At 44.2% G+C, this 25,270-nt stretch overlaps 1 protein-coding gene across 3 annotated transcripts in view; it reads left to right on the top strand.

The window, feature by feature from the left end:
• Positions 1 to 25,270, top strand: part of LOC124029311 (receptor-type tyrosine-protein phosphatase gamma-like) — a 274,161-nt gene that overhangs the window by 242,063 nt on the left and 6,828 nt on the right. For all 3 annotated transcript variants that reach the window (XM_046341087.1, XM_046341081.1, XM_046341073.1), the window contains exons 14-15: positions 18,175 to 18,266; positions 22,807 to 22,898. In XM_046341087.1, the coding sequence (XP_046197043.1) occupies positions 18,175 to 18,266; positions 22,807 to 22,898 (184 nt within the window). The remainder of the gene's footprint in view (positions 1 to 18,174; positions 18,267 to 22,806; positions 22,899 to 25,270) is intronic.

Here is a 25,270-nt window from a genome sequence, read left to right as displayed (position 1 = left end):
GATAATTACGCAATTATCTTTGATACAAAGACGGCTATGTAGCTAGCTAAGAAGAAATTGCTAAGATTAGACAAATCAAACCGTTGTGCTATAATGAAATGTAATGAAATGTAATGAAAAAGTTATACTACCTGCGGAGCGAAGTGCCGATGCGACCGCTCGCTCCAACCCGGAAGTACCCAACTCATCTAACAGAAACCACTCTGTTTGTTACAACCTCATTTAACAGAAACCACTCTGTTTATTACAACCTCATCTAACAGAAACCACTCTGTTTGTTACAACCTCATCTAACATAAACCACTCTGTTTGTTACAACCTCATCTAACAGAAACCACTCTGTTTGTTACAACCTCATCTAACATAAACCACTCTGTTTATTACAACCTCATCTAACAGAAACCACTCTGTTTGTTACAACCTCATCTAACAGTTTTTGTTACAACCTCATCTAACAGAAACCACTCTGTTTATTACAACCTCATCTAACATAAACCACTCTGTTTATTACAACCTCATCTAACATCTAATTACAGAAACCCACTCTGTTTGTTACAACCTCATCTAACAGAAACCACTCTGTTTATTACAACCTCATCTAACATAAACCACTCTGTTTATTACAACCTCATCTAACAGAAACCACTCTGTTTGTTACAACCTCATCTAACAGAAACCACTCTGTTTGTTACAACCTCATCTAACAGAAACCACTCTGTTTATTACAACCTCATCTAACAGAAACCACTCTGTTTATTACAACCTCATCTAACAGAAACCACTCTGTTTATTACAACCTCATCTAACAGAAACCACTCTGTTTATTACAACCTCATCTAACAGAAACCACTCTGTTTATTACAACCTCATCTAACAGAAACCACTCTGTTTGTTACAACCTCATCTAACAGAAACCACTCTGTTTGTTACAACCTCATCTAACAGAAACCACTCTGTTTGTTACAACCTCATCTAACAGAAACCACTCTGTTTATTACAACCTCATCTAACAGAAACCACTCTGTTTATTACAACCTCATCTAACAGAAACCACTCTGTTTATTACAACCTCATCTAACAGAAACCACTCTGTTTATTACAACCTCATCTAACAGAAACCACTCTGTTTGTTACAACCTCATCTAACAGAAACCACTCTGTTTGTTACAACCTCATCTAACAGAAACCACTCTGTTTATTACAACCTCATCTAACAGAAACCACTCTGTTTATTACAACCTCATCTAACATAAACCACTCTATTTATTACAACCTCATCTAACATAAACCACTCTGTTTATTACAACCTCATCTAACAGAAACCACTCTGTTTGTTACAACCTCATCTAACAGAAACCACTCTGTTTGTTACAACCTCATCTAACAGAAACCACTCTGTTTATTACAACCTCATCTAACAGAAACCACTCTGTTTATTACAACCTCATCTAACAGAAACCACTCTGTTTGTTACAACCTCATCTAACAGAAACCACTCTGTTTATTACAACCTCATCTAACAGAAACCACTCTGTTTATTACAACCTCATCTAACAGAAACCACTCTGTTTGTTACAACCTCATCTAACAGAAACCACTCTGTTTATTACAACCTCATCTAACAGAAACCAATCTGTTTATTACAACCTCATCTAACAGAAACCACTCTGTTTGTTACAACCTCATCTAACAGAAACCACTCTGTTTATTACAACCTCATCTAACAGAAACCACTCTGTTTATTACATCCTCATCTAACAGAAACCACTCTATGTATTACAACCTCATCTAACAGAAACCACTCTGTTTATTACAACCTCATCTAACAGAAACCAATCTGTTTGTTACAACCTCATCTAACAGAAACCACTCTGTTTATTACAACCTCATCTAACAGAACCACTCTGTTTATTACAACCTCATCTAACAGAAACCACTCTGTTTATTACAACCTCATCTAACAGAAACCACTCTGTTTATTACAACCTCACCTAACAGAAACCACTCTGTTTATTACAACCTCACCTAACAGAAACCACTCTGTTTATTACAACCTCATCTAACAGAAACCACTCTGTTTATTACAACCTCATCTAACAGAAACCACTCTGTTTGTTACAACCTCATCTAACAGAAACCACTCTGTTTGTTACAATCTCATCTAACAGAAACCACTCTGTTTGTTACAACCTCATCTAACAGAAACCACTCTGTTTGTTACAACCTCATCTAACATAAACCACTCTATTTATTACAACCTCATCTAACAGAAACCACTCTGTTTATTACAACCTCATCTAACAGAAACCACTCTGTTTATTACAACCTCATCTAACATAAACCACTCTGTTTATTACAACCTCATCTAACAGAAACCACTATGTTTGTTACAACCTCATCTAACAGAAACCACTCTGTTTGTTACAACCTCATCTAACAGAAACCACTCTGTTTATTACAACCTCATCTAACAGAAACCACTCTGTTTATTACAACCTCATCTAACAGAAACCACTCTGTTTGTTACAACCTCATCTAACAGAAACCACTCTGTTTATTACAACCTCATCTAACAGAAACCACTCTGTTTATTACAACCTCATCTAACAGAAACCACTCTGTTTGTTACAACCTCATCTAACAGAAACCACTCTGTTTATTACAACCTCATCTAACAGAAACCAATCTGTTTATTACAACCTCATCTAACAGAAACCACTCTGTTTGTTACAACCTCATCTAACAGAAACCACTCTGTTTATTACAACCTCATCTAACAGAAACCACTCTGTTTATTACAACCTCATCTAACAGAAACCACTCTATTTATTACAACCTCATCTAACAGAAACCACTCTGTTTATTACAACCTCATCTAACAGAAACCAATCTGTTTGTTACAACCTCATCTAACAGAAACCACTCTGTTTATTACAACCTCATCTAACAGAACCACTCTGTTTATTACAACCTCATCTAACAGAAACCATTCTATTTATTACAACCTCATCTAACAGAAACCACTCTGTTTATTACAACCTCACCTAACAGAAACCACTCTGTTTATTACAACCTCACCTAACAGAAACCAATCTGTTTATTACAACCTCATCTAACAGAAACCACTCTGTTTATTACAACCTCATCTAACAGAAACCACTCTGTTTGTTACAACCTCATCTAACAGAAACCACTCTGTTTGTTACAACCTCATCTAACAGAAACCACTCTGTTTGTTACAACCTCATCTAACAGAAACCACTCTGTTTGTTACAACCTCATCTAACAGAAACCACTCTGTTTGTTACAACCTCATCTAACAGAAACCACTCTGTTTGTTACAACCTCATCTAACAGAAACCACTCTGTTTGTTACAACCTCATCTAACAGAAACCACTCTGTTTATTACAACCTCATCTAACAGAAACCACTCTGTTTTTTACAACCTCGTCTTTACTCTCGCAACCCCATTTCCAAATTGGGCGAGCTCGCGACCCCTATTTCGGGAAACAGCTCAGTAGAATTGTAGTGTCATCAACATATTTTTGGTTTGCCACTATAATACAATCAAAGCCTTCCCAGGGCAGCACCATGTTGTCATGCATTCATCTCATCCACTTTCAGTGATGAAGCCCCTTTTATCTCCTCATCCCCACTGCTGTGCTCAGTCACAGCTGTCAGTTAACCGTCTTTAACCAGAGGTACAGATAGCCCTCCTACCTCACACAACACCACACTGGCTCTTGACCTTAGCTGACCTCACAGACACACACTCCTGTTTGGAGTGGGGTGACCTATCCTCTTGTCCCCTGGGGAGTTTCTGGCCCATCTGCTGTTCTGTCCTGTGTGTGTGTGTATTTTTGCATGCTGCTGGCCACCAGGAACCTACTTGGTGGTGGATGACTGGTATTTTGGCAGCCCTCCCTCTCTCTCGCTCCTTCTTCCCCCCCTCTCTCCTCCCTTCCTCTCTCCGCCTCCCCCCCTCCCTCTCTCCTCCTGCCCCTCCCTCCCTCTCTAATCCCCCTCCCATCTCCCTTCCCCCTCATGTATATCCCTCTCTCCCTCCCTCACCCTCTCCTCCCGCTTCTTCCTCCCTCACTCCCTTCCTCCGTCCTCACACATCGCTATCACACTTCACTCTGCAGGGGGGGCCAGCTAACAGGGGCCACGGTGCCGGGAGAGGGCCCAGCTGTGTGTTCGTCTGCAGTGTGATGCCAATCACACACACACACACACACACACACACACACACTTTCTCTCAGCCTCAGTAATTACACAGGCCAGGCCAGGCCAGGCTAACAGCTGGCTGCATGTGCTGCCTAATGAGCTATACAGGACAATGGGATCATTACTAGAACTCTGTGTTTAGTGCTTTATGTATTTTTGCATCTCTGCATTGAGCTGTTTCATTGAAGCAAAGGGTTGGCCCGATTTGACAGATTGTGTGTGTGTGCACATTGCTAGACATGACTGCTTTGTTGACCTGATAGCCAGCGAGGTGAAACAAGTAGTCTCACCAACAGCACACATGCAGAAACATTATTGTGTAAGGGGAAGCTGGTTTGATGTTGACAATGTGTTTTTCTGTGTGCCTAATACACCAGATATTGTTGTTGTGGGGGGAAGGGGGAGGTGCTCATTTTATGGCTTCATGGATCAGGCCTTTGTCGAGAAGCTACTTAAATACCAGCCCCTCGTGGCATGTTTGGAGAGCCTCAGGTGTAGGTGAAAGCTGGTGGCGCTGGTATTTGGCAGTCTCGGCCACGTACACAGGCTTGCGGTGCTTGGCCTCCAGATTGCGGGCCTGCTCTGTTTCAGCTTCTCCAAGCAGCCTAGCTGATTGGAGAATGAGGTGCTTTCTGTACCCTTCAACTTCAAATCAAATTCATTTATAAAGCCCTTTTTACATCAGCCGATGTCACAAAGTGCTATACAGAAACCCAGCCTAAAACCCCAAACAGCAAGCAATGCAGGTGTAGAAGCACGGTGGCTAGGAAAAACTCTCTAGGAAGGCAGGAACCTAGGAAGAAACCTAGAGAGGAACCAGGCTATGAGGGGTGGTCAGTCCTCTTCTGGTTGTGCCGGGTGGAGATTATAACAGGACATGGCCAAGATGTTCAAACATTCATAGATGACCAGCAGGGTCAAATAATAATAATCACAGTGGTTGTAGAGGGTGCAACAGGTCAGCACCTCAGGAGTAAATGTCAGTTTGGCTTTTCATAGCCAATCATTCAGAGTTAGAGACAGCAGGTGCGGTAGAGAGAGGGAGTCAAAAACAACAGGAACTGGACAAGGTAGCACGTCTGGTGAACAGGGCAAAGTTCCATAGCAGTAGGCAGAACAGTTGAAACTGGAGCAGCAGCATGACCAGGTGGACTGGGGACTGCAAGGAGTCATCAGGCCAGGTAGTCCTGAGGCATGGTCCCAGGGCTTAGGTCCTCTGGTATGGGAGGGAGAGGGAAGGAGAGAGAGAATTAGAGGGAGCATACTTAAATTCACACAGGACACCGGATAGAATAGGAGAAATACTTCAGACATAACAGACTGACCCTAGCACAGCAACACACACTATTGCAGCATAAATACTGGAGGCTGAGACAGGAGGGGTCAGGAGACACTCCGATACCCCCGGACAGGGCCAAACAGGCAGGATATAACCCCACCCATTTATCCAAAGCACAGCCCCCACACCCTACAGGGACCGTGTGTGTGTGTGTGTGTGTGTGTGTGTGTGTGTGTGTGTGTGTGTGTGTGTGTGTGTGTGTGTGTGTGTGTGTGTGTGTGTGTGTGTGTGTGTGTGTGTGTGTGTGTGTGTGTGTGTGTGTGTGTGTGTGTGTGTGTGTGTGTGTGTGTGTGTGTGTGTGTGTGTGCGCGTGCGTCTTGGAGTGTGAGTGTGTCCAGTCCAGTGAGTGTGCAAAGTGTCCGGGTAGGCATTTGATTAACTGTTCAGCAGTCTTATGGCTTGGGGATAGAAGCTGTTGTTGGATGCCAAGCAGTTGCCATACCAAGCGGTGATGCAGCCAGTCAAGATGCTCAAACTTAATGATGGTCTTAGAGTCGTACGCGGCCACAGAGCCATGGGTGAAGAGGAGGTACAGGAGGGGACTGAGCACTCACCCCTGAGGGGCCCCTGTGTTGAGGGTCAGCGTTGCAGATGTGTTATTGCCTACTCTCACCACCTGGGAGTGCCCCGTCAGGAATTCCAGGATCCAGTTGCAGAGGGAGGTGTTCAGTCCCAGGGTCCTGAGCGTAGTGATGAGCTCTGAGGGCATTATGGTGTTAAATGCTGAGCCTCCTTACATAGGCGTTTCTCTTATCCAGAGGGCAGTGTGGAGTTCAATAGGGATAGCGTCTGTGGATCTGTTGGGATGGTATGCGAATTGGAGTGAGTCCAGGGTGTCTGGGATGATGGTGTTGATGTGAGCCATGACCAGACTTTCAAAGCATTTCATGGCTACAGATGTGAGTGATACAGGGCGATAGTTATTTAGGCAGGTTACCTTGGTGTTCATGGGCACAGGGACTATGGTGGTCTGCTTGAAACATGTAGGTATTACAGACTGGGTCAGGGAGACATTGAAAATGTAATTGAAGACACTTGCCAGCTGGTCAGAGTACCCATCCTAGTAATCCATCTGGCCCCACAGTCTTGTGAATGATAACCTGATTTAAAGGTCTTATTCGGCTAGGGCGAACGAGATCACAGTTGTCCGGAACAGCTGGTGCTCTCATGCATAGTTCAGTATTGCTTGCCTCGAAGCGCCCATAAAGTAAATTTGTTTACTTATTTATTTAACCTTTATTTAACTAGACAAGTCAGAACAAATTCATATTAACAATGACGGTCTACCCCGGCCAAACCTGGACGACGCTGGGCCAATTGTGTGCTGCCATATGGGACTCCCAATCACGGCCGGAAGTGATTCAGCCTGGATTTGAACCAGGGACTGTAGTGATGCCTCTTGCACTGAGATGCAGTGCCTTAGACCGCTGTGCCACTCGTCTGTTAGGTTCGTGTAACTGGGCAGTTTGTGGCTGCGTTCCCCTTTGTAATCCGGGATAGTTTGCAAGCCACATCCGATGTGCGCCAGAGCCGGCGTAGTGGACTTCAGGAAACAGCAGAGGGAACACCCCCCTATCCACATCGACGGGACAGCAGTGGAGAGGGTAGTAAGTTAAGTTCCTCGGCGTTCACATCACGGACAAACTGAATTGGTCCACCCACATAGACAGCGTGGTGAAGAAGGCGCAGCAGCGCCTCTTCAATCTCAGGAGGCTGAAGAAATTTGGCTTGTCACCAAAAGCACTCACAAACGTTTACTGATGCACAATCGAGAGCATCCCGTCGGGCTGTATCACCGCCTGGTACAGCAACTGCTCCCCCTACAACCGTAAGGCTCTCCAGAGGGTAGTGAGGTCTGCACAACGCATCACCTGGGGAAAACTACCTGCCCTCCAGGACAGCTACACCACCTGATGTCACAGGAAGGCCATAAAGATCATTAATTACAACAATCACCTTAGCCACTGCCTGGTCACCCCACTATCATCCAGAAGGCGAGGTCAGTACAAGTGCATCAAAGCAGGGACCGAGAGACTGAAAAACAGCTTCTATCTCAAGGCCATGTGGCTGCTGCCAACATACTGACTCAACTCCAGCCACTTTAATAATGGAAAAATGTATGTAAAAATGTACTACTAGCCACTTTAAACAATGCCACTTCATATAATGTTTAATACCCTACATTACTCATCTCATACAGTGCCTTGCGAAAGTATTCGGCCCCCTTGAACTTTGCGACCTTTTCCACATTTCAGGCTTCAAACATAAAGATATAAAACTGTATTTTTTTTGTGAAGAATCAACAAGTGGGACACAATCATGAAGTGGAATGACATTTATTGGATATTTCAAACTTTTTTAACAAATCAAAAACTAAAAGATTGGGCATGCAAAATTATTGAGCGAGTCACTGGTACTTCCTGTTTGAGTTTTTGCTTGTATGCAGGAATCAGGAGGATAGAGTTATGGTCAGATTTGCCAAATGGAGGATGGGGAAGAGCTTTGTATGCGATTCAGTGTGTAGAGTAAAGGTGGTCTAGAGTTTTGTCGGGTCTGGTTGCACAGGTGACATGCTGGTAAAAATGGAGTGAAATGTATGTTAGTTTCCCTGCATTAAAAACCCCGGCCACTTGGAGCGAAACATCTGTTTGCTTATGGCCCTATACAGCTCGTTGAGTGGTGCCTTAGTACCAGCACTCTCTCCATCCTTCCTCTCCTCTCTTTCTTACACTCCCCCATCCCTGCTGACAGAAGGGAAGGAGACAATGGGTGAGATTAAAATACATTTTTCAGAAAATAGCTATTCCTAATGGAATTATGCAAACATGATCGTCATTAGTTCAGCATCACTTTTTTTCTCCACTTTTCACGACAGCAAATATTGTGATCACTTATTAGATTCAATCCGTTTTGATGACTCTATTGTCTCAATAGGTTATATTGTTGTTGGTTCACACTAGATCTGAGTTATACATCAAAACGTTATTAAGACCGTAATTGCTTTGAAAGGGGAGGGCTCCATCTGGAGGGCTTGAGGACATGGTTAGAGGGAGCTCACATATGTTACACAGAGGTTTAAAGGGGAAAATGATGACTCTATATATATATATATATATATATATATATATATATATATATATATATATATATATATATATATATTTTTTTTTTTTTTTCTAGGGAAAAGGGTAGGCCAGTCTGTTTGGAGGATAATTTTGTCCAATGAAAAGATCTCATCCTTCTATCACTGCTTCTTTCCATACATCCCACTCTCTCTGTCTCTGAATGAGCCTCCCCCGGTGTAAGGGAGGTGTTGAACGGCTGGTTAGTTAGTCAGCTAGCCACACCACACCTTCTCCCTCGGGGAGTCATTAGCCTGGGCGGCAGGGGTGGAGGGGGGCAGGGGAGACCACTCCCTCATATCTTCAATCTCTCGCTCTCTCGCTTTCTTTCTTTCTCTCTCGATTCAATTCATTTCTTTCTCTCTGTCTTTCCCTCTCTCTTTCTACAAATGCTTTCAGGCCACTCTCTCCTATTTTATTTCCCTTCCTTTCTCGACAAGAATGACCAGCATCTGCTCTCTCCTCTGCATCAAGTACAGGTAGGTAGACATACTGATAGGGGGAACGTCAGTAGACATACTGGTAGGGGGAACGTCACTAGACATACTGATAGGGGGAACGTCACTAGACATACTGATAGGGGGAACGTCACTAGACATACTGATAGGGGGAACGACACTAGACATACTGGTTGGGGAACGTCACTAGACATACTGATAGGGGGAATGTCAGTAGACATACTGGTAGGGGGAACGTCAGTAGACATACTGGTAGTGGGAACGTCAGTAGACATACTGATAGGGGAACGTCACTAGACATACTGGTAGGGGGAACATCAGTAGACATACTGGTAGGGGAACATCAGTAGACATATTGGTAGGGGGAACATCAGTAGACATACTGATAGGGGGAACATCAGTAGACATATTGGTAGGGGGAATGTCAGTAGACATACTGGTAGGGGGAATGTCAGTAGACATACTGATAGGGGGAACGTCACTAGACATACTGGTAGGGGGAACGTCAGTAAACATACTGGTAGGGGGAATGTCAGTAGACATACTGGTAGGGGGAACATCCGTAGAGCGCTAAGAACCTTGGCGTGATCCTGGACAACAGCCTGTCGTTCTCAACTAACATCAAGGCGGTGGCCCGTTCCTGTAGGTTCATGCTCTACAATATCCGCAGAGTACGACCCTGCCTCACACAGGAAGCGGCGCAGGTCCTAATGCAGGCACTTGTCATCTCCCGTCTGGATTACTGCAACTCGCTGTTGGCTGGGCTCCCTGCCTGTGCCATTAAACCCCTACAACTCATCCAGAACGCCGCAGCCCGTCTGGTGTTCAACCTTCCCAAGTTCTCTCACGTCACCCCGCTCCTCCGCTCTCTCCACTGGCTTCCAGTTGAGAGAGTTCCAAACTCCCTCACGACGCCAGGACAGCGGAGTCAATCACCACCTTCCGGAGACACCTGAAACCCCACCTCTTTAAGGAATACCTAGGATAGGATAAGTAATCCTTCTCACCCCCCCCCCTTTAAGATTTAGATGCACTATTGTAAAGTGACTGTTCTACTGGATGTCATAAGGTGAATGCACCAATTTGTAAGTCGCTCTGGATAAGAGCGTCTGCTAAACGACTTAAATGTAATGTAAATGTAGATTTAACATACTGGTAGGGGAACGTCACTAGACATACTGTAGGGGGGGTTTCAACGTCAGTGGAACAACCACTTTACAATAGACATACTGGTAGGGGGAATGTAACTAGACATCCTGGTAGGGGGAATGTCACTAGACACACTGGTCCAGGGGGAACATCAGTAGACATACTGGTAGGGGGAACATCAGTAGACATACTGGTAGGGGGAACATCACTAGACATACTGATAGGGGGAACATCAGTAGACATACTGGTAGGGGGAACATCAGTAGACATACTGGTAGGGGGAACATCAGTAGACATACTGGTAGGGAGAACGTCAGTAGACATACTGGTAGGGGGAACATCAGTAGACATACTAGTAGGGGGAACCGAGGTAGGAAAAGCTGGTGTATAGGGCATGGATTTGTTTCTGTGTGAGGTCAGATAGTGACCCCTGCCACTGCAGTAGGCTGCAACACTCCTTTTCTCCTCGTTGTCGGTCTTCCCTTCTCTCTCAGGCTTCTACTGACATTCCCCCTACCAGTATGTTTACAGGAGGCTGTGCGTGTTTACAGGAAGGTGTGCGCATTTACAGGAGGCTGTGTGTGTGTGTTTACATACTGGAGGCATCAGTAGACATACTGGTAGGGGAACATCAGTAGACATACTGGAGGCTGTCACGACATACTGGTAGGAGGCTGTAGACGCGTTTCAGTAGACATACTAGTAGGCTGTGCGCGTTTACAGGAGGTTGTGCGGGTTTACAGGAGGCTGTGCGTGTTTACAGGAGGCTGTGCGTGTTTACATGAGGCTGCGTGTTTACAGGAGGCTGTGTGTGTTTACAGGAGGCTGTGCGTGTTTACATGAGGCTGTGTGTGTTTACATGAGGCTGTGCGTGTTTACAGGAGGATGTGCGTGTTTACATGAGGCTGTGCATGTTTACAGGAGGCTGTGCGTGTTTACATGAGGCTGTGCGTGTTTACAGGAGGCTGTGCGTGTTTACAGGAGGCTGTGCGTGTTTACAGGAGGCTGTGCGTGTTTACATGAGGCTGTGTGTTTTTACATGAGGCTGTGTGTGTTTACAGGAGGCTGTGCGTGTTTACATGAGGCTGTGCGCGTTTACAGGAGGCTGTGCGCGTTTACAGGAGGCTGTGTGTGTGTGTTTACAGGAGGCTGTGCGCGTTTACAGGAGGCTGTGCTCGTTTACAGGAGGCTGTGCGCGTTTACACGAGGCTGTGCGCGTTTACAGGAGGCTGTGCGGGTTTACTGGAGGCTGTGTGCGTTTACATGAGGCTGTGCGTGTTTACATGAGGCTGTGCGCGTTTACAGGAGGCTGTGCGCGTTTACAGGAGGCTGTGTGTGTGTGTTTACAGGAGGCTGTGTGCGTTTACAGGAGGCTGTGCGGGTTTACAGGAGGCTGTGCGGGTTTACAGGAGGCTGTGCGGGTTTACAGGAGGCTGTGCGGGTTTACTGGAGGCTGTGTGCGTTTACAGGAGGCTGTGCGGGTTTACAGGAGGCTGTGCGTGTGTGTGCGTGTACCTTATTCCAGCATGGTGTTGTTGTGTACTCTGGTGGTCATCATCTATTGAGTCATTACTGTGTGAGCGGCAGGAAGCCTCGTGGTTAAGACCGTTGGGTCATTGACCAAAAGGTCGCTGGTTTCGAATCCCCAAGCCAACTATGTGACAAATCTGCCGACGTGCCCTTGAGCAAGGCTCTGAACTGTATTTGCTCCCCCTAATTTGCTCTAGATAAGTGTCTGCTAAATTACTAAAATGTCAAATGTAAATAATATCAGCAGGCTTGTAAATAGGGCTGGTTCTAACCACCCTGGGCATTTGATCAGTAATGTAACTGCCAGCTCTGTCTGTGTAATTATATTCACCACCTTGCTGCTAACAACAACCTGAGAATGATGCCGATATGTTGTGTTAATACTAGAGGTCTTTTTCGGGTCCAAAAAGTTGGACCAGTTCTGAAATGGACCTGGGGCCTTCCCACCTGGACCCAATTTGCCCAAATAAATGTTTATAGAGAGAGAGACCTGTTACGAACAGACCAGAGGAAAACTACACCTGTTCCCTATAGACCTGGTCGGATCCAGATCCGGGCCTATCCGAGTGCCAATTTGTGTTAGCTAAAACGGATACAATGATGTCGTTATAATGACAACTGTGTACGGGAAGGACCAAGCAGGCATGAGAGACAATTGATTAGGGTGAAGTGCAATTATTAGGAGGTTTATTTTGGCAAACTTAGTTTTTATTACAAAGTTAGAGAAATCAATAACCATAGTGCATAAAAATAGTAATTAAAGGTCTGTAAATGAATAAAAGTAAAATGTGCTAATGCCTCAAACGTATAAAGGTAAATGTATAACTGCTGTCTACAGAGTGAGTAACTCAAATGAAGGGTTACCTGTATTCATTACGCCAGATTCTGTTGCAAAACCGTTCTTAAATGGAATTAAACGAAGAACCTACAGTTGAAGTCGGAAGTATACATACACCTTAGCCAACTACATTTCAACTCAGTTTTTCACAATTCCTAACATTTAATCCTAGTCAAAATTCCCTGTTTTAGGTCCGTTAAGATCACCACTTCTATTTTAAGAATGTGAAATGTCAGAATAATAGTAGAGAGAATGATTTATTTCAGCTTTTATTTCTTTCATCACATTCCAGAAATGTACATACACTCAATTAGTATTTGGTAACATTGCCTTTAAATTGTTTAACTTGGGTCAAATGTTGTGGGTGGCCTTCCACAAGCTTCCCACAATGTTGGGTGAATTTTGGCACATTCGTCCTGACAGAGCTGGTGTAACTGAGTCGGATTTGTAGGCCTCTGCTCGCATACGCTTTTTCAGTTCTGCCCACAACCTTTCGAAAGGATTGAGGTCAGGGCTTTGTGATGGCCACTCGAATACCTTGACTTTGTGGTCCTTAAACCATTTTGCCACAACTTTAGAAGTATGCTTGGGGTCATTGTCCATTTGGAAGACCCATTTGTGACCAAGCTTTAACTTCCTGACTGATGTCTTAAGATGTTGCTTCAATATATCCACATAATTTTCCTCTTCATGATGACATCTATTTTGTAAAGTACACCAGTCCCTCCTGCAGAAAAGCAGCCCCACAACATGATGCCTCCACCCCCGTGCTTCACGGTTGGGATGGTTGTTCTTCAGCTTGCAAGCTTCCCCCTTTTTCCTCCAAACATAACGATGGTCATTATGACCAAACAGTTCTATTTTTGTTTCATCAGACCAGAGGACATTTCTCCAAAAAGTATGATCTTTGTCCCCATGTGCAGTTCAGTTGCAAACCGTAGTCTGGCTTTTTTATGGCGGTTTTGGAGCAGTGGCTTCTTCCTTGCAGAGCGGCCTGTCAGATTATGTTGATATAGGACTCGTTTTACTGTGGATATAGATACTTTTGTACCCGTTTCCTCCAGCATCTTCACATGGTCCTTTGCTGTCGTTCTGGAATTTGTTTTCACTTTTTGCACCAAAGTACGTTCATCTCCAGGAGACAGAACGCGTCTCCTCCCTGAGCAGTATGACAGCTGCATGATCCCATGGTGTTTATACTTGTGTATTATTGTTTGTGCAGATGAACTTGGTACCATCAGGGGTTTGAAAATTGCTCTCAAGGATGAACCAGAGTTGTGGAGTTCTACAAAAAAAAATCTGAGGTCTTGGCTGATTTCTTTTGCTTTTCCCATGATGTCAAGCAAAGAGGCACTGTTTGAAGGTAGGCCTTGAAATACATCCACAGGTACACCTCCAATTGACTCAAATGATGTCAATTTGCCTATCAGAAGCTTCTCAAGCCATGACATAATTTTCTGGAATTTACCAAGCTGTTTAAAGGCACAATCAACTTAGTGTATGTAAACTTCTGAATTATGATACAGTGAATTATAAGTTAAATAATCTGTCTGGAAACAATTGTTGGAAAAACGACTTGTGTCATGCACAAAGTAGATGTCCCAACGGACTTGCCAAAACTATAGTTTGTTAACAAGAAATTTGTGGAGTGGTTGAAAAACGACTTTTAATGACTCCAACCTAAGTGTATGTAAACGTCCGACTTCAACTGTACCTGTATTTGTCCAATAGAAACTCTGGTTGTAGTAGCAGAATGTTCCGTTTGCAGCTGTTTGGACCAATGATTACACCCCTGAAGCCATAAGGTTAGCTCACAGAATATAACGGCAGTGGTAGGCTACAAAGACACACATCATTTATCAAGGATCTATAACAAAACATGTTTTGCATTAACATGATAGTTTTAAATATACAGCACCAGTTTTGCACACGTTTGGCATTCTCTCAACCTGCTTAATGAGGTAGTCACATGGAATGCATTTAAATTAACAGGCGTGCCTTGTTAAAACATTATTTTGGAATTTAATTCCTTTATAATGCATTTGAGCCAATCAGTTGTGTTGTGACAAGGTATGGTGTGGTATACAGAAGATTGCCCAATTTGGTTAAAGACGAAGTCCATATTATGGCAAGAACTGATTAAATAAGCAAAGAGAAAGGACATCCATCATTTCCTTAAGGCATGAAGGGCAGTCAGTCCGGAAAATGTGAAAGTTTCTTCAAGTGCAGTCGCAAAAAACATGAAGCGCTATGACAAAACTGGCTCTCATGAGGACCGCCACAAGAATGGAAGACCCAGAGTTATCTCTGCTGCAGATGATAAGTTCGTTAGAGTGACCAGCCTCAGATATCGGCAATTTACTGCACCTTAAATTGCAGCCCAAATAAATGCTTCACAGTTCAAGTAACAGACACGTCTCAACATCAACTGTTCAGAGGATACTGTGTGAATCAGGCCTTCATGGTCAAATTTCTGCAATGAAACCACTACTAAAGGACACCAATAAGAAGAACAAACTTGCCTGGGCCAAGAAACATGAGCAATGGATATTAGACCGGTGGAAATATATCCTTTGTTCTGATGTGTCCAAATTTAAGATTTTTGGTACCAACAAACATCTCTTTGTGAGACGCAGAGTTGTTGAAAGGATGATCTCTGCATGTGTGGTTCCCACCGTGGAGCATGGAAGAGGAGGTGTGATGGTGCTTTGCTGGTGACACTGTCGTGATTTATTTAGAATTCAATGCACATTTAACCAGCATGGCTACCACAGGCTTATGCAGCAATACGCCAACCCATCTGGTTTGTGCTTAGTGGGACTATCATTTGTTTTTCAACAGGACAATGACCCAAAACACACCTCCAGGCGGTGTAAGGGCTATTTGACCAAGAAGGAGAGTGATGGAGTGCTCGATCAGATGACCTGGCCTCCACAATCCCCCGACCTCAACCCATTTAAGATGGTTTGGGATGAGTTGGACCGCAGAGTAAAGAAAAAGCAGCCAACAAGTGCTCAGCATATGTTGGAGCTCCTTCAAGCCTGTTGAAAAAGCATTCCAGGTGAAGCTGGTTGAGAGAATGCCAAGAGTGTGCAAAGCTGTCATCAAGGCAAAGGTTGGCTACATTGAAGAATCCAAAATATAAATCTATATTTTGATTTGTTTAACATTTTTACATCATCATCATTCCATATGTGTTAATTCATAGTTTTGATGTCTTCACCATTATTCTACAATGTATAAAATAGTAAAAATAAAGAAAAACTCTTGAACGCTTAAACGTCTTTCCATGGAAATACATGGGTAGCTATGAAAAAGACCTCCCCCCCAATAGTGACCGAGGATCGCTATTGGGCGATGTAGGCTTGTACACACTCTGTCTGTGTGGTTACAGTAGGCTCACCTATGTCAATGGTTTTAGGAACAGCAGTAACATCAGGCAGGATTTAGGCTACCAACTGCCTAGCCAGTTGTAGCTCAATCTTCGGTACAATGATCACGTTCCCGCACTGACTGACTGTGTGGAGGCTCATTGATTTAACGTTACGTTAGCCTACATGCTACACATGCAAAGCTATATTAGCTACGACTTAGCGTTCTTTGTGCAGCTTCAAATGTTGAACAAAGTTGGAAGTTGTTGCGCCTCCGTCTGTCATTTTCTTCCTGCATGTTTTGCAACTTGCAATCAGTTTTTTGTTGATACAGCGTCGTCTTTATATCCGACAATAATCATTTGGTGTATCATCTTTCCAAGGGCTCCGACTGAATTCACCCACCGACATTCCTCTGCACTGCCACACACAACTTTTCCTCCGCTGGCACAATTTGATTGGCTGCTGTCCGATTCAAACTGTAATCCGTTAAATGAAGAGTTGATGCGCTGCACACTTTTTTAATAGCTTAATTTTTCATATTTGGGCTTGGAGAGGATATCAAGTCAGGTCGAGTCTGACTCGAGTCCAGGTCATGTGACTGGAGTCCACACCTCTGTTAAAGGCTACACCAGTTGTATTCTGCGTATGTGACAATAACGGTTGATTTGATTTTGATATGTTATGAACCCAATATGTTACAAATTGTTGTACTTAAGATCCCAGAGTGCATATTTAAAGTGCAAAGGTGTATGGCTACATGTGACCATCACAAACTGGTTGCAATCTGGTTTATGTTGTCATTGCCAGCAACTTTACCCACAGAGCTTTATCGATGTGGTACTAATAATTTTCAATTAACTCTGCATCATGTTCCTGTCTTCTGTGTGGTACTGGTGGTGATGTTGGGTTTACTCTCCTCTGTGTGGTACTGGTGGTGATGTTGGGTTTACTCTCCTCTGTGTGGTCTGGTGGTGATGTTGGGTTTACTCACCTCTGTGTGGTCTGGTGGTGATGTTGGGTTTACTCTCTTCTGTGTGGTCCTGGTGGTGATGTTGGGTTTACTCTCTTCTGTGTGGTCTGGTGGTGATGTTGGGTTTACTCTCCTCTATGTGGTCCTGGTGGTGATGTTGGTTTACTCTCTTCTGTGTGGTCTGGTGGTGATGTTGGGTTTACTCTCCTCTATGTGGTCCTGGTGGTGATGTTGGGTTTACTCTCCTCTGTGTGGTCTGGTGGTGATGTTGGGTTTACTCTCCTCTGTGTGGTACTGGTGGTGATGTTGGGTTTACTCTCTTCTGTGTGGTCTGGTGGTGATGTTGGGTTTACTCTCCTCTGTGTGGTCCTGGTGGTGATGTTGGGTTTACTCTCCTCTGCGTGGTACTGGTGGTGATGTTGGGTTTACTCTCCTCTGTGTGGTCCTGGTGGTGATGTTGGGTTTACTCTCCTCTGTGTGGTCCTGGTGGTGATGTTGGGTTTACTCTCCTCTGTGTGGTCCTGGTGGTGATGTTGGGTTTACTCTCTTCTGTGTGGTCTGGTGGTGATGTTGGGTTTACTCTCCTCTGCGTGGTCCTGGTGGTGATGTTGGGTTTACTCTCCTCTGCGTGGTACTGGTGGTGATGTTGGGTTTACTCTCCTCTGTGTGGTACTGGTGGTGATGTTGGGTTTACTCTCCTCTGTGTGGTACTGGTGGTGATGTTGGGTTTACTCTCCTCTGTGTGGTACTGGTGGTGATGTTGGGTTTACTCTCCTCTGTGTGGTACTGGTGGTGATGTTGGGTTTACTCTCCTCTGTGTGGTACTGGTGGTGATGTTGGGTTTACTCTCCTCTGTGTGGTACTGGTGGTGATGTTGGGTTTACTCTCCTCTGTGTGGTACTGGTGGTGATGTTGGGTTTACTCTCCTCTGTGTGGTACTGGTGGTGATGTTGGGTTTACTCTCCTCTGTGTGGTACTGGTGGTGATGTTGGGTTTACTCTCCTCTGTGTGGTACTGGTGGTGATGTTGGGTTTACTCTCCTCTGTGTGGTACTGGTGGTGATGTTGGGTTTACTCTCCTCTGTGTGGTACTGGTGGTGATGTTACCTCTCCTCTCTTCTGTGTGGTGATGTTGGGCTATCTCTCCTCTTCTGTGTTAATCTACAGGAGGTTTTTCCAGACAGCTCACTTCTATGTGGAGGACAGTAGTTCTCCCAGGGTGGTGGCCAATGAGAACATCCCTGTCATCCCCATTCCAGGTAAGACACACCTTCTTTAACACATCATAACACACATGAGTGCCCAATTCAATCCAACCTGCTTTAGCAATATTTCTGTGTTTACAAACTATAGCCCAACCCCTTCCTGGTAGTTTTTTATAGTAGCCACAACCATTCTGTGACCATTCTCTTGTCAACGTTTTTGTCCACACTCTTTAAGTCAAGCCTTTTTCTTCGTTAGTCATTATCTGCTCTTGTTAAGGATAGGATACATTCTAGTGTGAGTTTAATACCTTTGAATGGGCCAATCTACTTCTATTTTACTCAGTGGCTTACACCCTGAGTGCATGTAAAAGTGCTTGTGACCTGCTCTATTAAGAGTGATGTGAGAGGGTTTTTCTCTGAGAGAGCCCGGTGTAGAGGCACCTGGTCAATAACACAATGAGAAGACAGTGCTGTGTGTAATGCATAGCGTTCCTTTAAAGAGAGCAGATTCTCAGGGACTCAGAGGGACTATGGCACTACGGCCCAGTTCAAAGCAATGATGGTTAACTTAAAGAACCCAGCTGATGTCTGTATTGACTCTCCATCCATTCTGCTTTAGTCTCTTTTCCCTCTTTCCCCCCACCTTCGCTCGCTCTGTCCCCATTCCTCGCTCGCTATCTCCCTGCCCCCATTCCTCACCCTTGCTCTGTCCCCCTTCCTCGCTCGCTATCTCCCTGTCCCCCAACCTTCGCTCGCTCTGTCCCCTTTCCTCGCTCGCTATCTCCCTGCCCCCATTCCTCACCCTTGCTCTGTCCCCCTTCCTCGCTCGCTATCTCCCTGTCCCCCTTCCTCGCGCGCACGCTCTATCCCCATTCCTTGCTTGCTATCTCCCTGTCCCCCTTCCTCGCGCGCTCGCTATCTCCCTGTCCCCCTTCCTCGCGCGCACGCTCTGCCACCCTTCCTCGCTCGCTATCTCCCTGTCCCCATTCCTCGCTCGCTATCTCCCTGTCCCCATTCCTCGCTCGCTATCTCCCTGTCCCCATTCCTCGCTCGCTATCTCCCTGTCCCCCTTCATCGCACGCACGCTCTGTACCCATTCCTCGCTCGCTATTTCCCTGTCCTCCTTCCTCGCGCGCACGCTCTGCCCCCCTTCCTCGCTCGCTATCTTCCTGTCCCCCTTCCTCGCGAGCACGCTCTGTCCCCCTTCCTCGCTCGCTATCTCCCTGTCCCCATTCCTCGCGCGCACGCTCTCTCCCCTTCCTTGCTCACGCGCTCTCTCCCCCACTCCCTCTCTTTTCTCCTCAATGTGGAGACAAACTGCTTCTTTCTGTACAGACAAGTTAATATACCATCTCAGAGAACACAGTGTTGTGTTTATAGAACTGTGATTGTTGTACAGCGTCTGAAATGCTAAATCCATCCCCCCACTGGACTGTAATGTGAGGGGTTTAATGAGCAGGAAGAAAACGGAGAGAGGGGGTGCATGGAGCCAAAACTCTGACACAGCTGGTCTAGTGTGTTTGCCTGCCTGCACATGAATGTCTTTGTTCCACCTATCATCACATCCCTTCTCTCCTGAATAAAGGCTAAATGTGTGCACAGCTGCACAGTTCTAGCAAATCCAAATGTTCCCATAGTATTTTAATCAGCTCCATTGATTAGTGTATAAATGGAAGACGGTTGACAAATGGACACTCAAACAATCCCCCAATCACCTTTAACCATGTAACCATTGAAGTGAGTCAGGGAGTGCCTGTCTGTCAGTGGACCCAGCTGGGAGTGTGTATTGGCTGTAATATCACACACCAGCACCAGCAGACAAACCCAGCAGCTGTTTCCTCTGTCCACACACACACACACACACCCTTTGTCCTGATGGCTTTCTCTGTGTGACAGTAGCCTCCCCATCACCTCTCCTCCCTAATGGATCATTTGGGACTGATGTGGCTCATCTAACACAGATGCCACCCCCTCTAAACATCCATATTAGACAATTATGTCTCTTTGTCCGCCAGTGACTGGTCTAGCTGTGATGTGATTCCCATCGCTCTGTGTGACATTCAGTGTTCTTCTCAACATAAACGACAACAAGTCTAGATGTGTCCACACATTCATCCTTTTTAGCTGTAAGAATCTCGGTGAAGCATTTCGGTGTGATGATGATGATGATGATGATGCGTGACATGTGTTATTCATATCTGTACTACTGGGGTAGTTAATTAGTCTCAGTGGGAGGCTGTGTGGGATGTGCTGATTTAGGATCATTTTTGCCTTTTAGATCACATTGAATGAGATATAATGGACAGGGAGGACCTGATCGTAGAGCAGCACTCCTACTCTGAGACGTTTGGCCCCATATATGTTCTTCTCTGAAAGTGTCTGTGGGAGAGGCAGTGAACGCCTAGCAGATTGCTGGTTCATTTGTAATGCTGTGCCACACTAGAGTAGCGCAGTGGTACGTTGGAAATCTAAGGGATACAGGCTGAAGGGATATTAAAATACCTGGTCTTTCATTTGCCTGTCTGAAATATGGAAGCAGTTACAAACGTAGGGAGGTTCTAGACAGGATATTAATATTGTTATTTACACCTTCACAAAGTATTCACACCCCTGGACTTTTTCCACATTTTGATGTTAAAGCCTGAATTTAAAATTGATCTAAATTTAGATTTTGTTTGTGTCTGTGTCACACGCTCGGTCACACACTCATTCAATTCAATTCAAGGTGCGTTATTGGCATGGGAAACATATGTTAACATTGCTAAAGACAGTCACTCTCTCTCTGCCATTGTGAAAAAGTGTGATATGTCCACATGTGTGTCTTTCTAAGTGTGATATGTCCACATGTGTGTCTTTCTAAGTGTGATATGTCCACATGTGTGTCTTTCTAAGTGTGATATGTCCACATGTGTGTCTTTCTAAGTGTGATATGTCCACATGTGTGTCTTTCTTTCTAAGTGTGATATGTCCACATGTGTGTCTTTCTTTCTAAGTGTGATATGTCCACATGTGTGTCTTTCTAAGTGTGATATGTCCACATGTGTGTCTTTCTAAGTGTGATATGTCCACATGTGTGTCTTTCTAAGTGTGATATGTCCACATGTGTGTCTTTCTAAGTGTGATATGTCCACATGTGTGTCTTTCTAAGTGTGATATGTCCACATTTGTGTCTTTCTAAGTGTGATATGTCCACATGTGTGTCTTTCTAAGTGTGATATGTCCACATGTGTGTCTTTCTAAGTGTGATATGTCCACATGTGTGTCTTTCTAAGTGTGATATGTCCACATGTGTGTCTTTCTAAGTGTGATATGTCCACATGTGTGTCTTTCTAAGTGTGATATGTCCACATGTGTGTCTTTCTAAGTGTGATATGTCCACATGTGTGTCTTTCTAAGTGTGATATGTCCACATGTGTGTCTTTCTAAGTGTGATATGTCCACATGTGTGTCTTTCTAAGTGTGATATGTCCACATGTGTGTCTTTCTAAGTGTGATATGTCCACATGTGTGTCTTTCTAAGTGTGATATGTCCACATGTGTGTCTTTCTAAGTGTGATATGTCCACATGTGTGTCTTTCTAAGTGTGATATGTCCACATGTGTGTCTTTCTAAGTGTGATATGTCCACATGTGTGTCTTTCTAAGTGTGATATGTCCACATGTGTGTCTTTCTAAGTGTGATATGTCCACATGTGTGTCTTTCTAAGTGTGATATGTCCACATGTGTGTCTTTCTAAGTGTGATATGTCCACATGTGTGTCTTTCTAAGTGTGATATGTCCACATGTGTGTCTTTCTAAGTGTGATATGTCCACATGTGTGTCTTTCTAAGTGTGATATGTCCACATGTGTGTCTTTCTAAGTGTGATATGTCCACATGTGTGTCTTTCTAAGTGTGATATGTCCACATGTGTGTCTTTCTAAGTGTGATATGTCCACATGTGTGTCTTTCTAAGTGTGATATGTCCACATGTGTGTCTTTCTAAGTGTGATATGTCCACATGTGTGTCTTTCTAAGTGTGATATGTCCACATGTGTGTCTTTCTAAGTGTGATATGTCCACATGTGTGTCTTTCTAAGTGTGATATGTCCACATGTGTGTCTTTCTAAGTGTGATATGTCCACATGTGTGTCTTTCTAAGTGTGATATGTCCACATTTGTGTCTTTCTAAGTGTGATATGTCCACATGTGTGTCTTTCTAAGTGTGATATGTCCACATGTGTGTCTTTCTAAGTGTGATATGTCCACATTTGTGTCTTTCTAAGTGTGATATGTCCACATGTGTGTCTTTCTAAGTGTGATATGTCCACATGTGTGTCTTTCTAAGTGTGATATGTCCACGTGTGTGTCTTTCTAAGTGTGATATGTCCACGTGTGTGTCTTTCTAAGTGTGATATGTCCACGTGTGTGTCTTTCTAAGTGTGATATGTCCACATGTGTGTCTTTCTAAGTGTGATATGTCCACATGTGTGTCTTTCTAAGTGTGATATGTCCACATGTGTGTCTTTCTAAGTGTGATATGTCCACATGTGTGTCTTTCTAAGTGTGATATGTCCACATGTGTGTCTTTCTAAGTGTGATATGTCTTCCTACAGATGACATGGATGCCATCCCTGTCAGGCAGTTCATCAAACACATCATGGAACTCTACTCCAACAACTTGCACGGGTTCTCTGAGGAGTTTGAGGTAGGAAGTAACACAATACATTTTGATCTCTCAGCCTTTCTCCGATTGTTGAGGGGGAGTGTGTGTCTGTGAGTCTATGATATTCAGGTTTATGTTGTCTGTGTGTGTAGTTGTGTACATTACTGCCTATGTCTGTGAGTGTGTAGGTGTGTACAGTACGCCTATGTTTGTGTAAACACTATGACATGTGTACAGGGCATGTACAGTATGTATACTGAAAAAATATAAATAATACAACGATTTGACTGATTTACAGTTCATTTCAGGAAATCAGTCAATGAAAAGAAATCCATTAGGCCCTAATCTATAGATTTCACATGACTGGGCAGGAGCGCAGCATAGGCCCACCCACTGGGGAGCCAGGCCCAGCCAATCAGAATGAGTTCTTCCCCTCAAAAGGGCTTTATTACAGACAGAAATACTCCTCAGTGTCATCAGCAGTCCGGGCGGCTGGTCTCAAAGGATCCCGCAGGTGAAGGAGCCGGATATGGAGCTCCTGGGCTGGTGTGGTTACACTTGGTCTGCGGTTGTGAGGACGGTTGGACCTACTGCCAAATTCTCCAAAACGACATTGGAGGCAGTTTATGAGAGAGAAATTAAAATAAAATTCTCTGGCAACAGATCTGGTGGACATTCCTGTAGTCAGCATGCCAATTACATGCTCCCTCAACTTGAGACATCTGTGGCATTGTGTTGTGATGTACCTGTGTAATGATCATGCCGTTTAAAAATCTTCTTGATACGCCACACCTCTCAAGTGGTTGGATTATCTTGGAAAAAGAGAAATCCTCACTAACAGGGATGTAATCAAATTTGTGCACAAAATCTGAGAGAAATAAGCTTTTCGTGCGTATGGAACATTTCTGGGATCTTTTATTTCACCTCATGAAACATGAGACCAACACTTTACGTGTTGCTTTTAATATTTTTGTTCAGTGTATTTATACTGAAAGAAGTGTGTGTTGTGGAGCAGATGGCTGAGTGTGAGGCAGGTTAATTAACAGTCTAGTTGCTGGTTGGCTGGACAGGGACACACTGTCCCTGTGATCAGGTGGAGGCACAAAGCTAACACTTCTCCAGAGGGAACACACTGCACGCACTGCACACAGACACACAGACGCACATAGGTGGGTGCAGGTGAACCTACATGATTCATACTATGTCAATCAAACAGAGTACAGACATACAGCCGCAACACTAGGCTAATTGTCCCAGATGTATGGATTAGAGGTCGACTGATTAATCAGATTGGCCGATTATTTTTGGGCGCCGATTTGCCTATTTTATTTTATTTTTTAATACTAATTTAACTAAGGAAGTCAGTTAAGAACATTCTTATTTTCAATGACGGCCGAGGAACGGTGTGTTAACTGCCTTGTTCAGGGGCAGAACGACAGATGTTCACCTTGTCAGCTCGGGGAATCCAATCTTGCAACCTTACAGTTAACTAGTCCAACGCAATAACGACCTGCCTCTCTCTCGTTGCACTCCACAAGGAGACTGCCTGTTACGCGAATGCGGTAAGCCAAGGTAAGTTGCGAGCTAGCATTAAACTTATCTTATAAAAAACAATCAATCATAATCACTAGTTAACTACACATGCTTGATGATATTACTAGATATTATCTAGCGTTGCATATAATCTGACTGACCATACAAGCATACAATTATCTAAGTATCTGACTGAGCGGTGGTAGGCAGAAGCAGGCGCGTAAACAGCACTTTTATGCGTTTTGCCAGCAGCTCTTCGTTGTGCGTCAAGCATTGCGCCGTTTATGACTTCAAGCCTATCAACTCCCGAGATGAGACTGGTGTAACCGAAGTGAAATGGCTGGCTAGTTAGTGTGCGCTACTAGCGTTTCAAACATCACTCGCTCTGATCCTTGGGGTGGTTGTTTCCCTTGCTCTGCATGGGTAACACTGCTTCGATGGTGGCTGTTATCGTTGTGTTGCTGGTTCGAGCTCAGGGAGGAGCGAGGAGAGGGACGGAAGCTATACTGTTACACTGGCAATACTAAAGTGCCTATAAGAACATCCAATAGTCAAAGGTTAATGAAATACAAATGGTATAGAGAGAAATAGTCCTATAATTCCTATAATAACTGCAAGCTGAAACTTCTTACCTGGGAATATTGAAGACTGATATATTAAAAGGAACCACCAGCTTTCATATGTTCTCTGAGCAAGGAACTGAAACGTTAGCTTTCTTACATAGCACATATTGCTCTTTTACTTTCTTCTCCAACACTTTGTTTTTGCATTATTTAAACCAAATTGAACATGTTTCATTATTTACTTGAGGCTAAATTGATTTTATTGATGTATTATATTAAGTTAAAATAAGTGTTCATTCAGTATTGTTGTAATTGTCA

The sequence above is a fragment of the Oncorhynchus gorbuscha genome, linkage group LG03 (assembly GCF_021184085.1).
Source record: "Oncorhynchus gorbuscha isolate QuinsamMale2020 ecotype Even-year linkage group LG03, OgorEven_v1.0, whole genome shotgun sequence".
NCBI lineage: Eukaryota > Metazoa > Chordata > Actinopteri > Salmoniformes > Salmonidae > Oncorhynchus > Oncorhynchus gorbuscha.
This window is presented reverse-complemented; position numbering and strand designations above follow the sequence as displayed.